Source organism: Schistocerca serialis, chromosome 1 (assembly GCF_023864345.2).
Source record: "Schistocerca serialis cubense isolate TAMUIC-IGC-003099 chromosome 1, iqSchSeri2.2, whole genome shotgun sequence".
Taxonomy (NCBI): domain Eukaryota; kingdom Metazoa; phylum Arthropoda; class Insecta; order Orthoptera; family Acrididae; genus Schistocerca; species Schistocerca serialis.
Genome location: NC_064638.1, coordinates 800,904,403 through 800,927,448, shown reverse-complemented (window position 1 = coordinate 800,927,448; position 23,046 = coordinate 800,904,403). Strand labels below are relative to the sequence as shown.

The window sequence follows — 23,046 nt, the reverse complement described above, 5'->3', positions numbered from 1 at the left end:
CTTAATCCAATGATTAGATTTTCATGAGGTAAAAAAAAAACCTGATCTTTTATCCAAGGAGAAGAGTAACAAATGATATTCTGAAGTTATTCGTTTACAAGAACTTCTGGAGTATTTATTGCAGATAACTGCTACCCAGTACTCTAAAAATCTAGTGAGGTTTGTAGAATAATCTGTGTAAATAAATTCTTACTGTCTGTTCACTGTGAACAGCTCACTGTGCTTCAGCTCATAATGTTTTCATTTAATGTGCTAATACTGCACAGAGAGAATTTTGCTATCCAAGTGTGTTTGATTGTTTAAAATATCTTTCAAAGGAGCTAAACAATGGAAAATCTGGAATTCAAAAACATTATGAAAGGGATAGGTCTCAGCATACAGAAAAGGTACTGAGTGGCAGACAGACACACTGAAAAGAGACTTGTAGATATTATTTAGTTATCAGAATAAGTCCTTCGGGCTAATATAACAAATAAAATAATCATATATAAAAACAAAGATGAGGTGACTTACCGAACAAAAGCGCTGCAGGTCGATAGACACACAAACAAACACAAACATACACACAAAATTCAAGCTTTCGCAACAAACTGTTGCCTCATCAGGAAAGAGGGAAGGAGAGGGGAAGACGAAAGGAAGTGGGTTTTAAGGGAGAGGGTAAGGAGTCATTCCAATCCCGGGAGCGGAAAGACTTACCTTAGGGGGAAAAAAGGACAGGTATACACTCGCACACACGCACATATCCATCCACATCATTTGACGTCACACTTTGTGTGTGTTTTAGGTCATTTTATCTCGATTATCCTTCTTAGTGATGGGTAAAAGAGTGTGTGTGTTTAATGTTAACCTGCAACAGGAAAGCATACTTTTGAAGTTGGTCTGTATGTGTGGATGGATATGTGCGTGTGTGCTAGTGTATACCTGTCCTTTTTTCCCCCTAAGGTAAGTCTTTCCGCTCCCGGGATTGGAATGACTCCTTACCCTCTCCCTTAAAACCCACTTCCTTTCGTCTTCCCCTCTCCTTCCCTCTTTCCTGATGAGGCAACAGTTTGTTGTGAAAGCTTGAATTTTGTGTGTATGTTTGTGTTTGTTTGTGTGTCTATCGACCTGCCAGCGCTTTTGTTCGGTAAGTCACCTCATCTTTGTTTTTATATATAATTTTTCCCACGTGGAATGTTTCCTTCTATTATATTGATATCACAAATAAAATAATCACTTATTGATGATATAATATAATGTAAATGGATAGATCATCTTTATCTATCAATTTAAAGAATAGGTCCTTCGTCAGATGTAGAAAAAAGAAACAGAAACAAAAAATACACATGTTCAAACACGCACATGGCCATTGCCTTTGCTTACCATACATCTGGTTTTAGTGTGGACAATCCTGGTTTTTTAGTGCTGTCCACATTTTTAAACATTATCTTTTGGCCATGTGTCTCTCGGATGACCTCAGCACCTACACTGACATCAGTGGGAAGACACAGCTACTGGTTGTATCACTACTTTTCACTTAGTCATTTGACGTCACACTTTGTGTGTGTTTTAGGTCATTTTATCTCGATTATCCTTCTTAGTGATGGGTAAAAGAGTGTGTGTGTTTAATGTTAACCTGCAACAGGAAAGCATACTTTTGAAGTTGTATAATGACTGCAACAATGACTGCAACAATTCACACTAACTGCTGGAAAATTTTTGGTTGCGCATAAAGGAGGGGTTGACATTGAAGAATGATAGTTCATGTTGTTATGTTTCTGAAGTGGTTGGGTTTGCAATGTGTTTGCCTGGGACATTTGTTCCAGTTGACACAGATTTTTCAATTATGGGAAACATTTTGTCTGCAGAAGCAGGTAGACTATCGGTATCTACTGTTAAACATGTGCTGAATGTTAAAATTAATTCAGAATTTTCTTGTTGTGAATTTTATGATATAATTAAAAATTAAAAGAAATAAACCATTTCTGAATAAAATCATGTCTAGTGAAAAAATGCAACTGAATGAATAAAGCCTAATGTTTCAGTAACCTGTATGACTTTTAACTTATTTATGTGTCCTGGGTTGCACCCAAAAAAATATGTTGTTATATCATGCGTTGGACCCAAACAATGTGGTAATACATCCTGGGTTGTACTCAAAAAATATGGTGACATATGTTGGGGTGCACCCAAAATGTGGTAATATGTCCTGGGTTGCACCCAAAAAAGATATGGTAAGCCTACAGCCTTCATGTGTTGTTTCGAGGAAATATTTAAAAATTCTTTTTTGGTCTTTTTTCCCATCTGTCCTACCCCACTGGCTGTTCGATGGAGGGATCTTTGTATCAGTATTAAGTTGTATCAGTGGCTTATAAACACACTTTCTTCATCAGGTGCAAATATTGTCAACACTAATTTCATATTTTCAGTATGAATAACTTTTTATGCTAATTGTGTAGGGGAAAGACTGTATCTCATTACATGCAAAACAAATAATTCTCCACACTAATGTGTAAAGCAACATCTTGCAAGAAAGGGATTGTTAGGGATTGAGTTTATATGCTCAATCAACTTCTGTTTTTCCATTACATCGGCCACCTTGAAACTACTTTTACATGATTTCCTCATTTTTCTGTGCACATATTAAACTGGTTAGACGAAGATAACATTCCAATGTCAGGAGTATCATCCTACCACTGAAACAAATATCAGATACTCGAGGAGCCAAGCCATATGCTAGTGCAAATTATAATTACTGTTTTGATGACACCATCTTCTAGGATAGGGAAGGGGGGAAGAAAATGAGTTTTAAGAGAGATTGGCAGACACACTCGGTTTGTGAAGACAGATGAACATGAACAGGAGTCAGATTTTAGCATACAGCCTCCATTTAAATAATGTTTAACAGGAAGTAATCAGAAACTGCCAGTTCATCTTCGCCAAAGCAGTTATCATCCCATTAGTATGCAGTATCAGTTATCTTTATTACACCAGAACATTCCAGGACTCAGAAATAAAGTTGATGAACTATTCATTTGTATTGATGAAATGAATTCAACTAACCAAATTGACGTAATCTGCCTCTCTGAACATCAAGTGAACACTGGTACAGATATGTTAGGCATTTCGAATTTTAAGCTAGCTTCCTACTTCTGCAGAGTAGATATGGATAGAGGAGGAGTTGCCGCATTGATTAAAAACTGCCACAAATTCAAGAACATTGATATTAATAAATTCTGTTTATAGCACCATCTAGAGGCATGTGCAACAGAAGCAGAGTTCCATAACAGATCCTATATAATAGTAACTATTTACCGAGCATCTTCAGGAAATTATAATCTATTCATAAATCATCTAGAAGCTCTTTTGGGTTATTTAATAGGAAGAAACAAAGAAATTTTGATTGCTGGTGACGTTAATACAGATTTTCTAATGTAATCTTCCATTAAACATTTACTGCAGTTAGTAGTGTTGTCTTTCAATCTAACTCACACTGTAAACTTTCCAACTAGGATCACTAAATCCTCAAGGACAGCCGTTGATAACATTTTCATAGACAAATCAAAGGAACAAAATCATATCATAAAACCTGTAATAAATGGACTATCAGACCATGACATGCAGCTCCTTGTTTTAGATGTAAATTCTAAGCAGATTATCAAGACTGCTAAATCTGAGTACAGGAGAGTAGTCAGTCAACCAAAAATTGAGTGTTTTAGAAAACTGCTCAAATATATGAACTGGAAAGATATTTATAGTGCTCATGACGTGAATGAAAAATATGACACATTCATGAACAATGTCCGTACCATGTTTGAAAACTGTTTTCCTCTAAAAGTTACTTAAATTAAACAGAAGTCTACAATAAAAACATGGATTACACAAAGAATAAAGATTTCCTGTAAGACAAAAAGGAAAATGTATCTGTCGACCAAGAATAGCTCCAATGCTGATGATTTAGCTAAATACAAGGAATACTGTAAAATATTAAAAAAAGTAATCTTACATCTAAACAAATGCTCTACGAGAAGAAGATAGCAATGTCAGGGAACAAAATAAAAACAATATGGGATATAGTGAAAGAGGAGAATGGTAGAACCAGAAAGGAACAGGAGCAAATCTATTTAACAAGTACTTTATATCAGTTACTGATAGAATGGGATTGTCAGGATCAGTAAATAATGCCCTTGAATATCTGAAACTAGCCTTTACAAATAGCTTCAAGTACATAAATATGTCACTCACTTCACCAAAAGAAATAACTTCCATAATAAAATCTTTAAAAACAAAGCATTCTAGTGGTTACAATGAAATATCAACAGAGTTAATTAAGGCATGTTCTTGTGAGTTTAGTACAATTCTAAGTTACTTGTGTGACCAATCAATTATAATTGGGACATTTCCTGACTGGCTAAAATATGCAGATGTTAAGCCTCTATTCAAGAAAGGGGGTAAAGGGATACCATCAAACTACAGACCGAGTTCACTTTTGCCAGCATTCTCAAAAATTTTAGAAAAAGTAATGTACAGGCAGCTTCTCAACCATCTGACCACAAATAACATATTATCAAGAACATAGTTTGGATTTATGAAGGTTTCTGATGTCGAGAAGGCTGTTTACACCTACAGTGAAAATGTACTTAATTCATTAAATAACAAGCTACAAGCAGCAGGTATTTTCTGTGATTTGTCAAAGGCATTTGATTGTGTGAACCACAACATCCTGTTAAATAAATTAGAATTCTATGGTGTCACGGGCAGTGCTGCAAAATGATTAAGTCATACCTCGCTAACACGAAACAAAGGGTGTCAGTGCAAGGGACTCGTGAATTAAGTCATCAGTCATCATCAGAATGGGAAGAAATTACATGTGGTGTCCCACAAGGATCTATCTTAGGGCCATTGCTTTTTCTTGTGTACATTAATGATCTCTCATCAGTTACACTGCCAGAAGCAGAGTTCGTTTTGTTGGCAGATGACACAAGTATTGCAATAAATACACTCCTGGAAATGGAAAAAAGAACACATTGACACCGGTGTGTCAGACCCACCATACTTGCTCCGGACACTGCGAGAGGGCTGTACAAGCAATGATCACACGCACGGCACAGCGGACACACCAGGAACCGCGGTGTTGGCCGTCGAATGGCGCTAGCTGCGCAGCATTTGTGCACCGCCGCCGTCAGTGTCAGCCAGTTTGCCGTGGCATACGGAGCTCCATCGCAGTCTTTAACACTGGTAGCATGCCGCGACAGCGTGGACGTGAACCGTATGTGCAGTTGACGGACTTTGAGCGAGGGCGTATAGTGGGCATGCGGGAGGCCAGGTGGACGTACCGCCGAATTGCTCAACACGTGGGGCATGAGGTCTCCACAGTACATCGATGTTGTCGCCAGTGGTCGGCGGAAGGTGCACGTGCCCGTCGATCTGGGACCGGACCGCAGCGACGCACGGATGCACGCCAAGACCGTAGGATCCTACGCAGTGCCGTAGGGGACCGCACCGCCACTTCCCAGCAAATTAGGGACACTGTTGCCCCTGGGGTATCGGCGAGGACCATTCGCAACCGTCTCCATGAAGCTGGGCTACGGTCCCGCACACCGTCAGGCCGTCTTCCGCTCACGCCCCAACATCGTACAGCCCGCCTCCAGTGGTGTCGCGACAGGCGTGAATGGAGGGACGAATGGAGACGTGTCATCTTCAGCGATGAGAGTCGCTTCTGCCTTGGTGCCAATGATGGTCGTATGCGTGTTTGGCGCCGTGCAGGTGAGCGCCACAATCAGGACTGCATACGACCGAGGCACACAGGGCCAACACCCGGCATCATGGTGTGGGGAGCGATCTCCTACACTGGCCGTACACCACTGGTGATCGTCGAGGGGACACTGAATAGTGCACGGTACATCCAAACCGTCATCGAACCCATCATTCTACCATTCCTAGACCGGCAAGGGAACTTGCTGTTCCAACAGGACAATGCACGTCCGCATGTATCCCGTGCCACCCAACGTGCTCTAGAAGGTGTAAGTCAACTACCCTGGCCAGCAAGATCTCCAGATCTGTCCCCCATTGAGCATGTTTGGGACTGGATGAAGCGTCATCTCACGCGGTCTGCACGTCCAGCAAGAACGCTGGTCCAACTGAGGCGCCAGATGGAAATGGCATGGCAAGCCGTTCCACAGGACTATATCCAGCATCTCTACGATCGTCTCCATGGGAGAATAGCAGCCTGAATTGCTGCGAAAGGTGGATATACACTGTACTAGTGCCAACATTGTGCATGCTCTGTTGCCTGTGTCTATGTGCCTGTGGTTCTGTCAGTGTGATCATGTGATGTATCTGACCCCAGGAATGTGTCAATAAAGTTTCCCCTTCCTGGGACAATGAATTCACGGTGTTCTTATTTCAATTTCCAGGAGTGTAGTATGTCAAGTGTAGTTCTAGAAAGATCTGCTAATGATATTTTCATGGATATTAATAAATGGTTTAAAGCCAACTCACTGACATTAAACTTTGAAAAGACTCCCTATATGCAATTCAGAACCTGTAAGAGGTTTCCACCCAGCATATGCATAAAGTATGAAGAAGAGCAGATAGAAGAGGTTGACAGTCTTAAATTCCTGGGATTACAACTTGATGATAAATTCAGTTGGGAGGAGCACATCACAGAACTGCAGAAACGCCTTAACAAATCTGTATTCGCAATTCGAGTGTTAGCAGACATAGGCGACATAAAAATGAAAAAGCTTGCATACTTTGCCTACTTTCACTCCATAATTTCATATGGTATAATATTTTGGGGTAACTCTTCAAGTCAAACAAAAGTTTTCATAGTCCAAAAGTGTGTAATACGTATTGTTTGTGGTGTAAATACACAGATGTCCTGTAGAAACCTCTTCAAAGAACTGGGTATACTAACTACTGCCTCTCAGTATATTTACTCCTTAATGAAATTTGTCCTAAATAATATATCTCTTTTTCCAACAAACAGCTCAGTTCATACATACAATACCAGGAACAAAAATGATCTGCACAAGGACTTAAAAGCACTCACTTTAGTTCAAAAAGGGGTCCACTACTCAGGAACATTCACCTTCAATAATTTGCCAGCAAACATAAAAAATTTAGTTACAAATAAAGATCAGTTAAAAAGGAGCCTGAAAGACTTACTGGTGGCCAACTCCTCCTACTCCATTGACGAATTTTTTAATAGAAACAATGATGTATTGTATATACTCATACTATTAGTATTATTATTTCAGCTTAAAAAATTATGTATTGTATATACTCATACTATTAGTATTGTTATTTCAGCTTGTCTCTCATCTTTTTTTAAATGTTCCACATCCACGAGGATCTCCTCAGCACGGATCTATGGAACGAAGAATTAGTCTAATCTAATCTCCCTTCTCTCTCTTCAATCCTCCACCATCACTCCATTCCCTTGCCTCATCTTTCCATCACCCATCCCACATCTCTCCTACCTTAAACAACCTGTCTGTGTCCTTCACGATTCTTGTGCTTCCTTTCCCCCCTCACACTTCCACCACTGCTGCTATCTTCCCCCCCACCCACCCTCTGTGTGTGTTATTGTATTTGTGTCTGTCTGCCTAATTCAGTGTCATTGTTTACAGCTTATTTAAGTCTTTTCGTCCAGAACTTATACCAGAACGTGTTTCGGCTGTAAATACACATACAGCCTTTGGAAGAATCCCTGCTAAGCTGTCAGAGGCTGTAAATAAGCGCATTAGTATACACAGAGCAGGTGTTGCAGACCCAAGGAAAGAAATTAATCATCAAACAGATGCAGAACACGTCACACTGGTATCTTTGCCTTTTAATATCAGTTTTTAGAATTATTTGACCATAAGTTTTACTAGTAGTATTAGGAATAATAATAATAATAATAATAATAATAATAAGAAGAAGAAGAAGAAGAAGAAGAAGAAGAAGAAGTAGTTTTTGTTCAGCATCAAATTGTTTTTTCGTATACGCAAAAGTGGCAAATGGTATAATTTTTAGATACATTGCAAATTCATTTTTCTGACTGTGCAATGAATTTAGGATTACTTTTCTCTTTACATAAATAGTATTTCCCTGATTGTTAAACACTGGAAGTGTGTTATATTTTTTTGTTATAAACATAATGTAAGAGGGAGGATCTCTACTTAATATTCCACAGAAAATATAAAAGAAATAAAAAGAGCGGGGAAAAGTTACGTTAGTATTGTGCAGTATATCTTCTACTTGCATGACCCCTTTTTTTGCATTAAATAATAATATTCTTCAGTGATGTAAAAAGAATTACTGTAACCAGTCACAATGTATTATTATTTCCACAGCATGTTTTGAGGGATTACATCTCTGTTATCAAGTGGAGTTTTGTCTATGAATAAAACATTTATACACAACTTTTAGGTAACCTCTGTTACTGTTATACAGTAGTCACAGGCTCCATTTCTAGTCATGTTGCAGTGTATACAAAGTGAATTCAGTGCTGCCATGAACAGAAATGGAGCCTATGACCTCTGAAAGATGGTACCACGGATTACCCCAAAAGTCATGCATGTTTGCCTTATTAATTGACATAAATCAAACTGGTGGTGGTGTGACCTTCCAAAACACATATTCAATATAGTAATAAGTTTGACTGTTTGCAGTAATTTGTAGTTGCAATTGATAAAAGTCATTGCCAACGTTAAATTAAAATATTCACATTGAAAATTGCAACTTCAGAATTGGAAGACTTAAAGAGCACTGAGCAATGCATTTGATAATCTAATTCCTCCAGGCAATGAACTCTTTCCACGTAGTGTTATGTTTGTCTAGATAATACTGTATGAGTGGCTGCAATGTTCTAACCAACAGAATTATTTTTAAATTCCTCACATTTCTCCTTAAGTACAAATACCGGTTTTAGGGAATGAACTGTGGTAAGACTCCTTAGGTTCAGTCCAACAGAGTATTTTAACTGCTGTTTCTGCTGCAGGATCTAACCTGAGTAAGTTACCTTGAACTCCATATTTCTATTCCCTAATTAATACTTCGGAATAATTTGAAGGGTGACACATGGTCTTTCATGCAACAGAGTCTTCACAGCACCTAACTAACGTATTTATTGCAAATATACTCTTCGATTAGGTTGGTCGTCCCCCCCCCCCCCAATGAATTTTTGTGAATGTCCCATTTAGGGGTCTTAAAAAAAATTACAGTATAAAAAAATTAAGTGATATGGAAGTATAGCCCCAAATAACAAACTTTGAAGGATTGTAGAGGCTGTCATGAGCCACAAATTGAGGATAGGAACCCGTGCCCAGAAATGTCATCCATCACTGCCACAGAGTGCATACCCTTTGGCAGTAAATGTGACTTTGTATGCTGACAGGCTGTAGGTGGAAAGTCTCGCAACATTGTTTTTCAGTGATTGCAACTGATTGCCAGAATTGCCAGTAGAGAAGATGGAACTAACTGTTACGAATACAGACCTTGTCTTGTAGGAATATGATGCTCTGTTGCCTTAGTAGATGATGGTCCCGGTTACAGATTTACATCCACTGTTTATTTTTCTCCAATATACCGAAAAACACTGGAGATTTTAGAAGACCCCATGAGATAAATGAGCTGTGAATGGAAACCTGTGTCCGAAACCGTCACCTACTGAGGCAACACAGCACCACATTCATATGGGACAAAGAGTGTTATGCACCAGCAGGCTCCATCTTTTCCACTGGTGATTGTGGCAGTCACTTGCAATTATTGGACAACAAGCAACATTGTGACGTGTTCTGCTCATGGTCCTTTTGTGAACAAAGTCATGTTTGCTGCCAAAGGAGTGGCCCAGCGGCAGGTGCTGGCCTGATGCCTATAATGTCAGTGCCCTGTAGTGTCATTAGTTGACATTTCCAGACACAGATTCCTATCCTCAATTTTTCCTCACAACACCTCGAATTCTGTCTGTATCATTTTGTAGTACGTGGTATAAACACTAGTCTTTTCCCCATGACTTTGTCAGCATGTGTGTTCGACACATGTACTGAACACACTCCTCCTCCTCCTCCTCCTCCTCCTCCTCCTCCTCCTCCACTCTTGTATGTCCACCACATCCTCCCAATTTCTATCTTTCCACCTCATCCTCCCCATCTTGTCTACCTCCTCCTCCCCATGTCTGTCAATTTCCTCCATCCCTTCCTTCTAACCACATGTTCCTCCCCCTCTCTCTGACCATATCCTCCTTCCTCACCCTCTCACCATATCCTCCTTCCTCACCCTCTCACCATATCCTCCTTCCTCACCCTCTCACCATATCCTCCTTCCTCACCCTCTCACCATATCCTCCTTCCTCACCCTCTCACCATATCCTCCTTCCTCACCCTCTCACCATATCCTCCTTCCTCACCCTCTGACCATATCCTCCTTCCTCACCCTCTGACCATAGCCAGCTTCCTCACCCTATGACCATAGCCTGCTTCCTCACCCTATGACCATAGCCTGCTTCCTCACCCTATGACCATAGCCTGCTTCCTCACCCTCTGACCACAGCCTGCTTCCTCACCCTCTGACCACAGCCTGCTTCCTCAACCTCTGACCATATTGTCCTCCACCTCTCTCTTTTAATCTCCTCCCACCCCTCCTCCCCTCTCTTTCTTTCTCCTCCTCTCCTCTCTTTCTTTCAAAAACTTTTGAAATATGGTATGCACTAGTGACATGTTCCTTGTTGTCAGTACACTTACTACCTCATAAACACACACATTATTATTATTATTTTTTAAAGAAATTTTAATAAATCCTTGTTTCCATCCCAGCACTATCATCTCAAAAGTAGACAAGTATGGTTTAAAAAGTTTATTTAAATCAAACCATTACAGCTTTCTGACTTATTACAAATCTATCTTCAGATGGCACTCCTAGATTTTAATGCATTCCTGTTGGGGCCTAGTTTTCTAATCTTTATAGATTTTACGCAGGAAGGTAAAATTCGGTAAACTTACTGCGAATGTCCTTTTTCTTTTTGTCCTTGCAGAAACATGTGTGAAATGATTTTAAAGTTAATAAAACATGAAATATGACAAAAACTTGCTTGGTACTTATTATTTTCTGTGGAACAAATTGTTTATGTATTTGTGTTATGCATTTTAAAGTTTCTACATTTTGGCTCATGGGCTATGTCAGTGACACATTTCATGTCTTATTATAAAACCATTTCATATAAGTTTCTGTGAAGGGTAAAAAGAAAAAAATTTGTAGTAAGTTTACAAAATTTTGAATGAAAAACTTTTGTTTACCTTTGTGCACAAAACTGACTGCAAAATTACTCTAAAATGAAGCCCCAGCAGGAAAACAAGTAAATCTGTAAGAGTTTTCTGAAGGTGGATTTATAATAAATCCAAAACTGGTAAGGCTTTAATTTTAATAAACTTTCTCAAGCTGTACTTGGGCTAGTTGCTGTTTTAAATTATAAACCTTTTAACAATATCTTAACAATTGGAGCCAATAATGATTCTGCTGTTAAACTCTTGATTAGATCATACCAGGTGATTCAGTTACCTGATTGCCATCTTGACCTGTAGCACAGGAAAGACTCTTGAGTAGGTAGTCAGTCTCTGCCTCATAGGGACTCTGATCCCAAAACCCACTTAGCCACTTTCGTGGTTGATTCAGACAGTAATAACATAATCCTACTAGAGGTGGCCATACAACAGTCTATCCTAGCTCAAAATCCTTTACCTAATGAGATTTTCCACCAGTAAAAGGTTCACATCATCCCTTACAAGTATTATGTCCTTCATCAAATTCACAATTGTAATTTTCAAGGTTTTAGCTGGGTTCATGTTTCATTCACTTGCAAAAAGCATTAATTTTGGCAAGAATGCCTTAAAAATCACTTTTCACATAGTTAGTTTAGTTCTCTTCTGATTCATTTTCAGCCCTTCCTTGGGAGTATTGCTTGAGGTACTGTGTTGGTGGTCCTCTATCACATGGTTTCATTCAGGAGAATGATTAGGCCTGGTGGTCTGGCAATAAAGCACATGACTGGAATCTGAAAGGTCCCAGGATCTAATTCTGATTAGACCACAGATTTTTCCAGTCTACCATTAGCCTAGCCTTCACCTCTCAGTGACATGAAAATTCACCAGGAGCAACATGTGGTTCCGATTGTATGTCAAACTGTACATCTTCTTTCCCTGGTAATATTACTAGGGTAAGTTAAAAACACAGGTCATTAAAATGGTGTCCAATGGAGATACTTGTACCGGGTTGTTGAGTGACACAATTACTATTCAAGAGAACAATTTTGCCCCAAAGGAGATTTCAAGTGTAGCATTATTTTAATTGCTATCAACAGCATTTCATTTGCAGTAAGAAGTTCTGTTAAACATTTGCAGTTCGTAAATAATTATGTAATCTTTTGTTTATATTCAATCCAACGAAATCAACATGACAGTTACAGCTGATAATGAAAACGGTAGTTAACACCTGATAATGAAAAGGTTGAAATAATGGACAATAAATATTAGTTTCAGGTTTTTACTTTGGGAAAACTATGTACATGAATTTTAAACACTTCATGTTGTGTTGTTAACCAGAAATCAGATTATCAGACACTATTTTAATTTTTTAATCTGCAAATTTGTAGATTACTCTTTGACAAGAAATAAACTTTATTGCACTCAAAAGCTTAACAAAATAAGTGCATAAAACAGATGAATGTTTTGAGATGCTTCAGAAGACAATTATATTTTGCTGTAGCTCTATAAAATTTTCATAATGTCCCAAATTGACTACGACAGGTTGGGTACTGCTCACCATAAAGTCATCATGCTGGCAAAAGTCAGCTGTCAGACCAACTCAGATATGAATGTGTGTAGAGGCTGAGGAGCGGTCACTTTCCACTATGTGATGCCTTGTCAAGGTGATACACAAGTCCAGATAGTTCTAGAACTGGCAACAGTTACTGTGCCTTTAAGATTGCATGCTAAAAAAGTCTCGTTTGATTTATTGGAGTTCAGGATAATGAGTCAGAGATGGAGTAAGCTGTTGTCCTGGCTGTTTCGGAGGCACAGAGTGATTTTGAGTTGAAGTTCAACAGCTCATGTACTCCAAGACTATTATTAAAAGTGTGTGGGGTTTATTTATTTATTTATTTTAAAGGGTTTTTTATGATATTATCAGCTTATTTACTTGTGAGTCTAGTCTAAGCAAGGCATACCTTCAGCTGCTATGGTCTTATCCCCGATAAAATAATCAGAGTTTACCTCTCTTAACAATTGACAAATTATGATGTAGAAGTATGTTCTCTCCTTGAGCAGATCAGATGCTATCAAGGATACAGATCCAAGCCAATGAGGTGCATTCTGCTGGATGCCAGAACACTACAGGATACGGGTAAATGATGAAGCTGAAGAAGCAGTGAAGGTATAGGCAAAATACCATGATTCTGTCTCTTCCCCCCCCCCCCCCCCTCCCCCCCACCCCCAATCCCTCTTTCTTTCACATCCCTTCCCCACACACTCTTTGTATGTCACTACTTTGCACCTGCAAAAGAGATCTGTATGTTCTTGTTTCCTTACATTTAGCTAAAACAGTTGGATATAATATTTCTTAATTTTTGTAACAAATACACAATTTACAGAATGCTATGCCTCTTGCCCTCCCCTTTTTTCTAGTAGCTTTGTTGATATGTAATGTGATTGGATTAAATATTATGAATGCCTATTTAATAATTTGCTTCCATATTAAACATTTCCTGTGCTTTCTATTTGCAGGATGATGACAGTTCTGACAGTGAATCCAGTTATCCTATTCAAAAGGTGAGAGACTTTTAGAGGTGTATTAAGAAGTACTACAATTGTGTTCAACAATTCTGCGAACATTTAAAATGCAGCAGTCATATATTATAGTTGTTATATTTCCTGTTATTCTTATCATCATCATAATTTTTGTCATTGTTCTGAGAAGCACGCAAGTATAGATCAGTGTCACATAAATGAGGAGATTACTCTGAGCTGATAAATATTGAACTATGACTTGCATGTGGCAGACCAGTTATATGATAACTTTTTAGACTATTGGCTCAAATACATATTCGTACTTTCAAACACTTTAACAACGGGACAAAAAAGTTCAGAAATATCTGAGTCCATTAATTTTTTTGTTAAAGATAACACGAAGTTTATTTAAAGTCATGATTCTTTCCATAATAATAATTACAGAGAACAAGATGGAAAACCCTGTATGTAACCTGATTGTGTTAGTGAGTCAGTTTTGATTAATAATTAAACATTTTACGTTAACATTTATATTGCTCCTAGACTGATTCCTATTTCCATTCCCTATACATTTTTGCAAGTGTGAAATTCTTGATAACCACCACAGTATAGTGGTGGGCAGAGAATAAAAAGTTCTATCTAATTTGTGCTATTAAACTATTAACGTCCACTGTAAGTTATTTTGCTGAATTACTGCAAATACATACCCAGCTAGGAGAATGGGAGGGCAGCTGCCACACACACACACACACACACACACACACACACACACACACACACAAACACAAACCTAAGCCAAGTAATCTGTGTTCAACTGATGAACTACAATGAGGCTGCTATGGCACAAAAATTGGAAATCAGCTCATTGAGCAGGTTCACAGCACTGTGATGTTCTCATTACATAACTATGCTGCAACAAGAAGAGCAATGTTGCAAAAAGATAATGAGCACTGATACGGTAACTAAGACTAAGATAAAGTCTCACTAAAATTAAAGTTCAAGCTGTGTGGTAAGTACTCAGTACAACCAGCCTGTACGTGAAAGCTTTACCATTATCATGCTGTAGCTGCTGTTGATGCTCAGGGTGGAAAGACAGCAATGAGATGATGAAATGTGATTAAAACATGTGATCTCTCTCTCTTGGCACTTATCAAAAGTGAGATATCACTTCCCATATTCTCTCCTGGAGCTCTGATACACCACGTGGTAGAGTCGGTACATACATCAGATCTTTAATGTGTCCCCACAAAAAAAAGTCACACGGAGTGAGATTTGGTGACCAGGGAAGCCATTTCATGAAACTGCTGTCCCCTTTTGTAGCACAGCCGATCCATCGAGGTGGCATCTCCGTGTCCAAGTACTCACGAATGTCATGATGAAAATGGGGTGGAGCCTCGTCCTGCTGAAAGATGAACAGAGTGTCTGATTACATTTGAGGCATCAGCCATTGCTCCAACATGTCGAAGTAGAAATATCTAGTGACAGTGCTCTTGGTGAAGAGTTTTCGACGTGACAAGGCACAAAAACATTACCTTTGGGGAATCGCGCTGGAATTCAATGCATCCGTGTGGATGCTTTGCACCCCAGATTCGACAATTATGCCTGTTCATTTTCCCATTAGTGTGGAAAGTGGCTTCGTCACTAAAAATTAAGTGATCAAAAATGCCATCCTCATCCTCATTCAATTGTTGCAACTACGAACAAAACTCAAAACGCTTGTCTTTGTTCTCATCATCAAAATTCTGCGCTAGCTCCAATTTGGATGGTTTCATAGATAGCTTTTGTTCCAGGACTTTCCACTTTGTCATTGGAGTCCTTTCGAGTTCACGGGATGCACAACTCTTCGATTTCTTTGGGCTCCTTATGAATGTGTCTCGTACGCGTTCCACATTCACTTCACTCACACTACGGATGTCCGCTTCTCTTTGCCGGGCACAAGCAATCCATCGTAATGAATTTGTTGGGCCAGTGGCAAATGGCCTTCCTTGTTGGTGGCTTCTTACCATACTTTGTTCTAAACATCCGTTGAACAGCTGTAGCACTCTTGTTTTTGTCGAACTCCAACACACAGAAAGCTCACTCCACACCTGAACTTGCCATGTTTGAGACTAGTGCTGACTATCAGCAAATTACCAGACTATACTGAGGCAGTATACATGGAAAAAAAAAAAAAAAAAAAAATTCCAGCGTTTTTCCTCAAAATGATATACGTATGACATCTGTACAATGTTTAGTTCTTGTGCAATAAATAATTGTAAGTGTTCCCAGACTTTATGTATGCCCTGTATAATCTGAATTCAGTTTACCTTTGTATGAAATAGAGTAGCTTCAAAATTTTAGATTGTAATAGGAGGGTTGGAAGTTTAATAGTGGCAACTATTTATTTACAGTTTGTACAAAATAGATACGTGGTTGTGGTTGTGCTCCAAAAATGAAGAGCATAGAGACAGAAATGATGACACTTTCTGCACAGCCTGACCATCCTTTTGCTGGACAATGCTCAAGCACGCACGGTGCAAGCTGTTACTGATTTGTTTGACTGATGGGATTGCTAAGTGCTATACCATCTACTGCACTCCCCTGACTTAAGCTCTCATGTGTTCAACTCAGTTTCTAAACTAAAGGAAACACTTCACAGCATTCGCTTCAGAACTGCTACAAATTCGTTGGGCAATAGACTGTGTCACTCGAACTGTCTACGCAACTGGCACTGCTAAGAGTATCCTAGGACATCACTGGCAATGGGTTATACACAATGCTGGTATCTACTTTGTACGAGCTTTAAATAAGTAGTTGCCACTATTAAGGTTCCAATCCTCGTATTTCACTTTTTCTGTCACTTTCCCATTATCTTTCATTGATTGTGTGTATCATTGCCAATTTTATCTGTTTTTGGACGTTTCTAAGTTTCCCACAAAATTTATACTATATTGTCAGTTGAAAACTACACTTCTGCTCCCCAAAAATTTTGTCAGTGCCAGTGTTCTTGTTCAGACATTAATGGCCTCCTAAGTTAAGTGTTTAATAGTGGGAGCTCCAGGTTGGAATATCAACAGTATAGACCAGCACTTTACCGCTGAATCACAGTAACAGGCTTTAATACATTGGGTGGAACTGAAGACACAATTAGTTACAAAATTGTCATGGGAGGAAGACAATTCTCCAAAACTGGAATAATGCTGTAATTATTCTAATACACAACAAAGCAGATGAGCGGGGCATAAACTAAATACCTATCAGCCTCATGTGCTTATTATTATTATTATTTCTTAACTTTCTCAGACGTTAAGTCTGGTTAAAAATGGAAAGTGACGCGGACCTTGATCAAGCGTCACTTCCTTTTTAACTGTATGGTATGTGTTATATTGCATTTAGGAACTTTCGGGTAATTGAACATGTATCAATAATTACGGATTTCTGTAGTTGTATATATAAGTTTGGATGTAGCTGTATTGCATTGATGTACTGGTGGATATTGTGTGGTATGACTCCTGTAGTTGATAGTATAATTGGTATAATGTCAACTTTATCCTGATGCCACATGTCCTTGACTTCCTCAGCCAGTTGGATGTATTTTTCAATTTTTTCTCCTGTTTTCTTTTGTATATTTGTTGTATTGGGTATGGATATTTCGATTAGTTGTGTTAATTTCTTCTTTTTATTGGTGAGTATGATGTCAGGTTTGTTATGTGGTGGTGTTTTATCTGTTATAGTGGTTCTGTTCCAGTACAATTTGAATTCATCATTCTCCAATACACTTTGTGGTGCATACTTGTATGTGGGAACGTGTTGTTTTATAAGTTTATGTTGTAAGGCAAACTGTTGATGTATTATTTTTGCTACATTGTCATGTTTTCTGGGGTATTCTGTATTTGCTAGTATTGTACATCTGCTTGTGATGTGATCTACTGTTTCTATTTGTTGTTTGCAAAGTCTGCACTTATCTGTTGTGGTATTGGGATCTTTAATAATATGCTTGCTGTAATATCTGGTGTTTATTGTTTGATCCTGTATTGCAATCATGAATCCTTCCGTCTCACTGTATATATTGTCTTTTCTTAGCCATGTGTTGGATGTGTCTTGATAGATGTGTGGCTGTGTTAGATGATATGAGTGCTTGCCATGTAGTGTTTTCTTTTTCCAATTTACTTTCTTCTTGTCTGTTGATGTTATGTGATCTAAAGGGTTGTAGAAGTGGTTATGAAATTGCAGTGGTGTAGCCGATGTATTTATATGAGTGATTGCTTTGTGTGTTTTGCTAGTTTCTGCTCGTTCTAGAAAGAATTTTCTTAAATTGTCTACCTGTCCATTATGTAGGTTTTTTATGTTGATAAATCCCCTTCCTCCTTCCTTTCTGCTTAATGTGAATCTTTCTGTTGCTGAATGTATGTGATGTATTCTGTATATGTGGCATTGTGATCGTGTAAGTGTATTGAGCGCTTCTAGGTCTGTGTTACTCCATTTCACTACTCCAAATGAGTAGGTCAATATTGGTATAGCATAAGTATTTATAGCTTTTGTCTTGTTTATTGCTGTCAATTCTGATTCAGTCTTTTTGTAGTCTTTGTCTATATTTTTCTTTTAGTTCTTCTTTAATATTTGTATTATCTATTCCTATTTTTTGTCTGTATCCTAGATATTTATAGGCATCTGTTTTTTCCATCGCTTCTATGCTGTCACTGTGGTTATCCAGTATGTAATCTTCTTGTTTAGTGTGTTTTCCCTTGACTATGCTATTTTTCTTACATTTTTCTGTTCCAAAAGCCATATTTGTATCATTGCTGAATACTTCTGTTATCTTTAGTAATTGGTTGAGTTGTTGATTTGTTGCTGCCAGTAGTTTTAGATCATCCATGTATAGCAAATGTGTGATTTTGTGTGGGTATGTTCCAGTAATATTGTATCCATAATTTGTATTATTTAGCATGTTGGATAGTGGGTTCAGAGCACGGCAGAACCAGAAAGGACTTAATGAGTCTCCTTGGTATATTCCACGCTTAATCTGTATTGGCTGTGATGTGATATTATTTGAATTTGTTTGGATATTAATTGTGGTTTTCCAAGTTTTCATTACTATGTTTAGGAACTGTATCAATTTAGGATTCACTTTGTATATTTCCAATATTTGTAGTAACCATGAGTGGGGTACACTATCAAAAGCTTTTTGGTAATCAATGTATGCGTAGTGTAGCGACCTTTGTTTAGTTTTAGCTTGATATGTCACCTCTGCATCTATTACCAGTTGCTCTTTACATCCTCGTGCTCCTTTGCAACAGTCTTTTTGTTCTTCATTTATAATTTTGTTCTGTGTTGTATGTGTCATTAATTTCTGTGTAATGACTGAAGTTAATATTTCGTATATTGTTGGTAGGCATGTTATGGGGCGATATTTAGCTGGGTTTGCTGTGTCTGCTTGATCTTTAGGTTTCAGATAAGTTATTCCATGTGTAAGTGTATCAGGGAATGTGTATGGGTCTACAATGTAACTGTTAAATAATTTAGTTAGATGTGAATGTGTTGAGGTGAACTTCTTTAGCCAGAAATTTGCTATTTTATCTTTTCCAGGGGCTTTCCAATTGTGAGTAGAATTAATTGCTTGGGTGACTTCATGTTGCAAAATTATCACTTCAGGCATTTGTGGTATCATCTTGTATGTGTCTGTTTCTGCTTGTATCCACCGTGCATGCCTGTTATGTTGTACCGGGTTTGACCATATGTTGCTCCAGAAGTGTTCCATGTCTGTTATGTTTGGTGGATTGTCTATTTTAATGTGTGTGTCATCTATTGTCTGGTAAAATTTCTTTTGGTTTGTGTTGAATGTTTGGTTTTGTTTCCTTCTATTTTCACTTTTTTTGTATCTTCTAAGTCATTTGGCCAATGCTTGTAATTTCTGCTTCTTTTCATCTAATTGCTCTATCGCTTCTTGTTGTGAGATTTTACCTAACCTTTTCTTTTTTTTTCCTGACATTTCATTTCTTATAAATTGTGTTAGCTGTCCGATGTCCTTTCTCAGTTTTTCTATTCTGATCTGTAGTTGGTTGGTTTTGATCTCTGCCTAGTGTGTATATTTAGTGTAGTGAGTGCTCCTATATAAACCAGTAGTTGTAACTCTTCCATAGTTGTGTTTTGATTTATTTTGTTGTGTATGATTGTGTTGATAGTTTTTGTTGTTGTTTCGACTTGTGGGTTATTTGGCAGTCTTTGCAAGAATGGTCTAATGTCTGTATTTGTGTCTTTGTATTCTATATATGTCAGCTGAAATTTTTCTTCTATATCTAACGTGTTCACTTCGTGTTCTATTTGTGCTTGTTCTAGTGGCTGTCTTAAGATTTCGTTTTCCTCTGATTGTTTAATTGATGCGTGTTGTTCTTTGTTTGCTCTGGGATGTTTGAGTCCATTACTGTATTTTCTTCTTCTTCTGATTGCACATTATTTTGCTCCAGTATTATTATTATTATTATTTACTATTTGCTTTTACAGCCCGATTGGACCACTTTAGTCAATCATTTCTTGGTCCCCTTCAGTAAGCGCATGTTTTGTTCTTTTTTAACTGCCCAGTATCTTTTCATTCGTTCTGATCTTTCCTTTCTTTCCTCATACCCTTATCATAATATGTCGTTTGTCTACGTTTGGTTTAAATCTTATTTTCTTGTCTTTAAGTTTCTTGGGGTTTTTTGTCTTGTTTTGCAGATCATCCAAGGTTATATCTTGTTCTCTCATATCCTCTTAACTTCCTTGATCCTTCCTACTTGTTGCTTCAGATTCCACAGTTTCTGCATAATTTTTCTTGCTAATCTGGTTTCTGGCATCCTCATTATGTGACCAAAGGAAGAAGTCCTCTTTTTATGTATAGTATCTGTGATAGGCTCCAGTTCTCTGTACACTATTTCATTCGGCACTATTGCCATTGTCCTTCCTTCTGGTATTTTTTATGCATGCATGTTCTCGCTGTTTTTCTCTCTACTTTTAGTATTTTGTCACCTCTGTTTCTCTGAATGACTTTAAGAAGAGTCTCGCTTGTGTATGTTACCTCTGGCTGAACCACCGTCTTGTAGTGTTTTAATTTTGTTTGAATTGATAGACATTTCTTATTGTATGTAGATCATGTTAGTTTTAGAGCTTTCAACATTTTATTGGTTCTTTCTTGCCAAGCAGGTTTTTCATCCAAGTTGTGTTATAATCTCCCCAAGATATTTAAATTGCTTCACTATTTTGATTTTTCTGTTGTCTACTGTTACGTGGTCAATTACTAGCAGGTCTGTTACCATCATGTCGGACTTATCAAAAGATATCTGAAGTCCTACTTTTTGCATTATATTTTTCAGGCTCATTGTTTGATTTCTAGCTTCTTGTACATTATTAGCTAGTAATGCGAAGTCATCTGCAAGTCTCAAACAATTTAGGTTTATATCATCTTTCTTGGTTCCAATTGTTATGTTTTTAGGATTCTCTTTGTACCATTCTCTCATCAAGTATTCAAGAGCAGAGTTGAAGAGCAGTGGTGATAGACCATCTCCTTATCTTAACCCTGTTTTAATTGTAAATGGCTCAGATAGTTCTCCTCTAAATTTTACTTTGGACTTGGTGTTGGTAAGGGTTAATTTTATCATTTTTGTTAATTTGGGAAGAAGTCCAAAATTTCTATTATGTCCAGCCTAGAAGATCTGTGGATGTAATTTGAAGTCTACAAAGGTAATGAGTAGTTGCTTTTGTCTCCTTTTGCAGGCATCCATTATTAATTTTAATGCGATGATCTGTTCTGGGCAGCTTCTCCAGGGTCTAAATCCTACTTGATATTCTCCTAGCTCCTTTTCAAGTTGATCTTTACAGCGATTGTAGATAATTCTTGACAATATTTTACGTGTGCAATCCGATAGGGAAATCCCTCTGTAATTGTCCGGACTTGATTTTTCTCCTTTTTTGTGTAAGGGTGTACAATACGAGGGTAATCCCAAAAGTAAGGTCTCCTATTTTTTTATAAGTACAGAACTCTGTTTGTGTGGCAGTTGGTCACACTGTTGTGAAGAGTGCTTGACGCACTGTGTGTGAACATGCGCATGCCGCGCTCAGTCTTGGCTTGGCAGCTGTTGAGAATGGAGCTCTCGTTGGACGTTACCGCCAAGTGCGAATTGCGCATAGTTGTTCAGTTTCTGAACGCAAAGGGCACTGTGCTGATTGAAATCCATCGCCAATTGATGGAAGTGTATGGTGAGTTGTGCATGGATGTCAAAAATGTTCGTAAGTGGTGTAGAGAGTTTACAGTTGGTCTGACCGAAATTTACGACGAACAAAGGAGTGGGAGACCGTCAGTTTCTGAGGCGACGATGTTGAAGGTTGAGCAAAGCATGGGTGAAGATTGGCGGATCACCCTGGATGGCCTCTGCACCTTGCTTCCTGAGGTTTCCCAAAGCACTGGTCACAGAATTTTAACAGAAACATTGAACTACCAGAAGGTGTGCGCAAGATGGGTGCCACGCATGCTGACTGAAGACCACATGCGGCAACGAGTTGATGCCTCCCGCGCGTTTCTTCACCACCTTGCAGCCAAACAGGACAACTTTCTGGACTGGTTAAAAGAACATTTGGCCGGAAAGCGATTCAGCTCCGACGCCGAAGTGAAAGAAGAGGTTCATAACTTTCTGAACAGCATGGCGGTGAGCTGGTATGACATGGGCATAAAATAACTGCCAGTGTCTACAAAAATGAATTGACAGAAATGGTGATTATGTCGAAAAATAGCTAAATGTTCAAGCTGTAAACCGATGTAAACGATTGTAGAAGTAAACGGGTCTATGTGCTTATTAAAAAATAGGAGATGTTACTTTTGGGCTACCCGCGTAGCTGTAGCCCAGCTTCTGGCAGCTCTTCTCTGATCCAGATTTTAACTATGTATTGATGTAATGATATCTTCGCAGGTTCTGCTGCTTATTTCCAGAGCTATGCAAATGTTTGATCTTCTCCACTTGCTTTGTAGTTCTTGAGCTCACTCAAAGCTTTGTAGACTTCCTGAATTGTCGATGAGTTTATATTTTCTGGTGGGGTTTTTATTGGAGTTTCTGTGTTTATTTCAAGAAATTCAGGAGGATCCTCACGATTTAGTAGTTCGTTAAATGTTTCTGCTAAAATTTCTGAGTTTCTTTTATCACTATGGGCCATCATATTGTTTTTTATTTTAGCATTGGTTTTGGGGGATCATATCTTTGGAATTGTCTGCTAAATGTTTTGCAATAATCTCGTGAGTTTGTTTTCTTACTACACTATTGGCCATTAAAATTGCTACACCAAGAAGAAATGCAGATGA

At 38.3% G+C, this 23,046-nt stretch overlaps 1 protein-coding gene across 4 annotated transcripts in view; it reads left to right on the top strand.

Annotated features, from left to right (window-relative positions):
- The window catches only part of LOC126483972 (centromere protein I-like), a 393,190-nt gene that overhangs the window by 117,812 nt on the left and 252,332 nt on the right, over positions 1-23,046 (top strand). For all 4 annotated transcript variants that reach the window (XM_050107290.1, XM_050107282.1, XM_050107275.1 and 1 more), the window contains exons 6-7: positions 7,614-7,803; positions 13,743-13,787. In XM_050107290.1, coding sequence (XP_049963247.1) covers positions 7,614-7,803; positions 13,743-13,787 — 235 coding nt within the window. The remainder of the gene's footprint in view (positions 1-7,613; positions 7,804-13,742; positions 13,788-23,046) is intronic.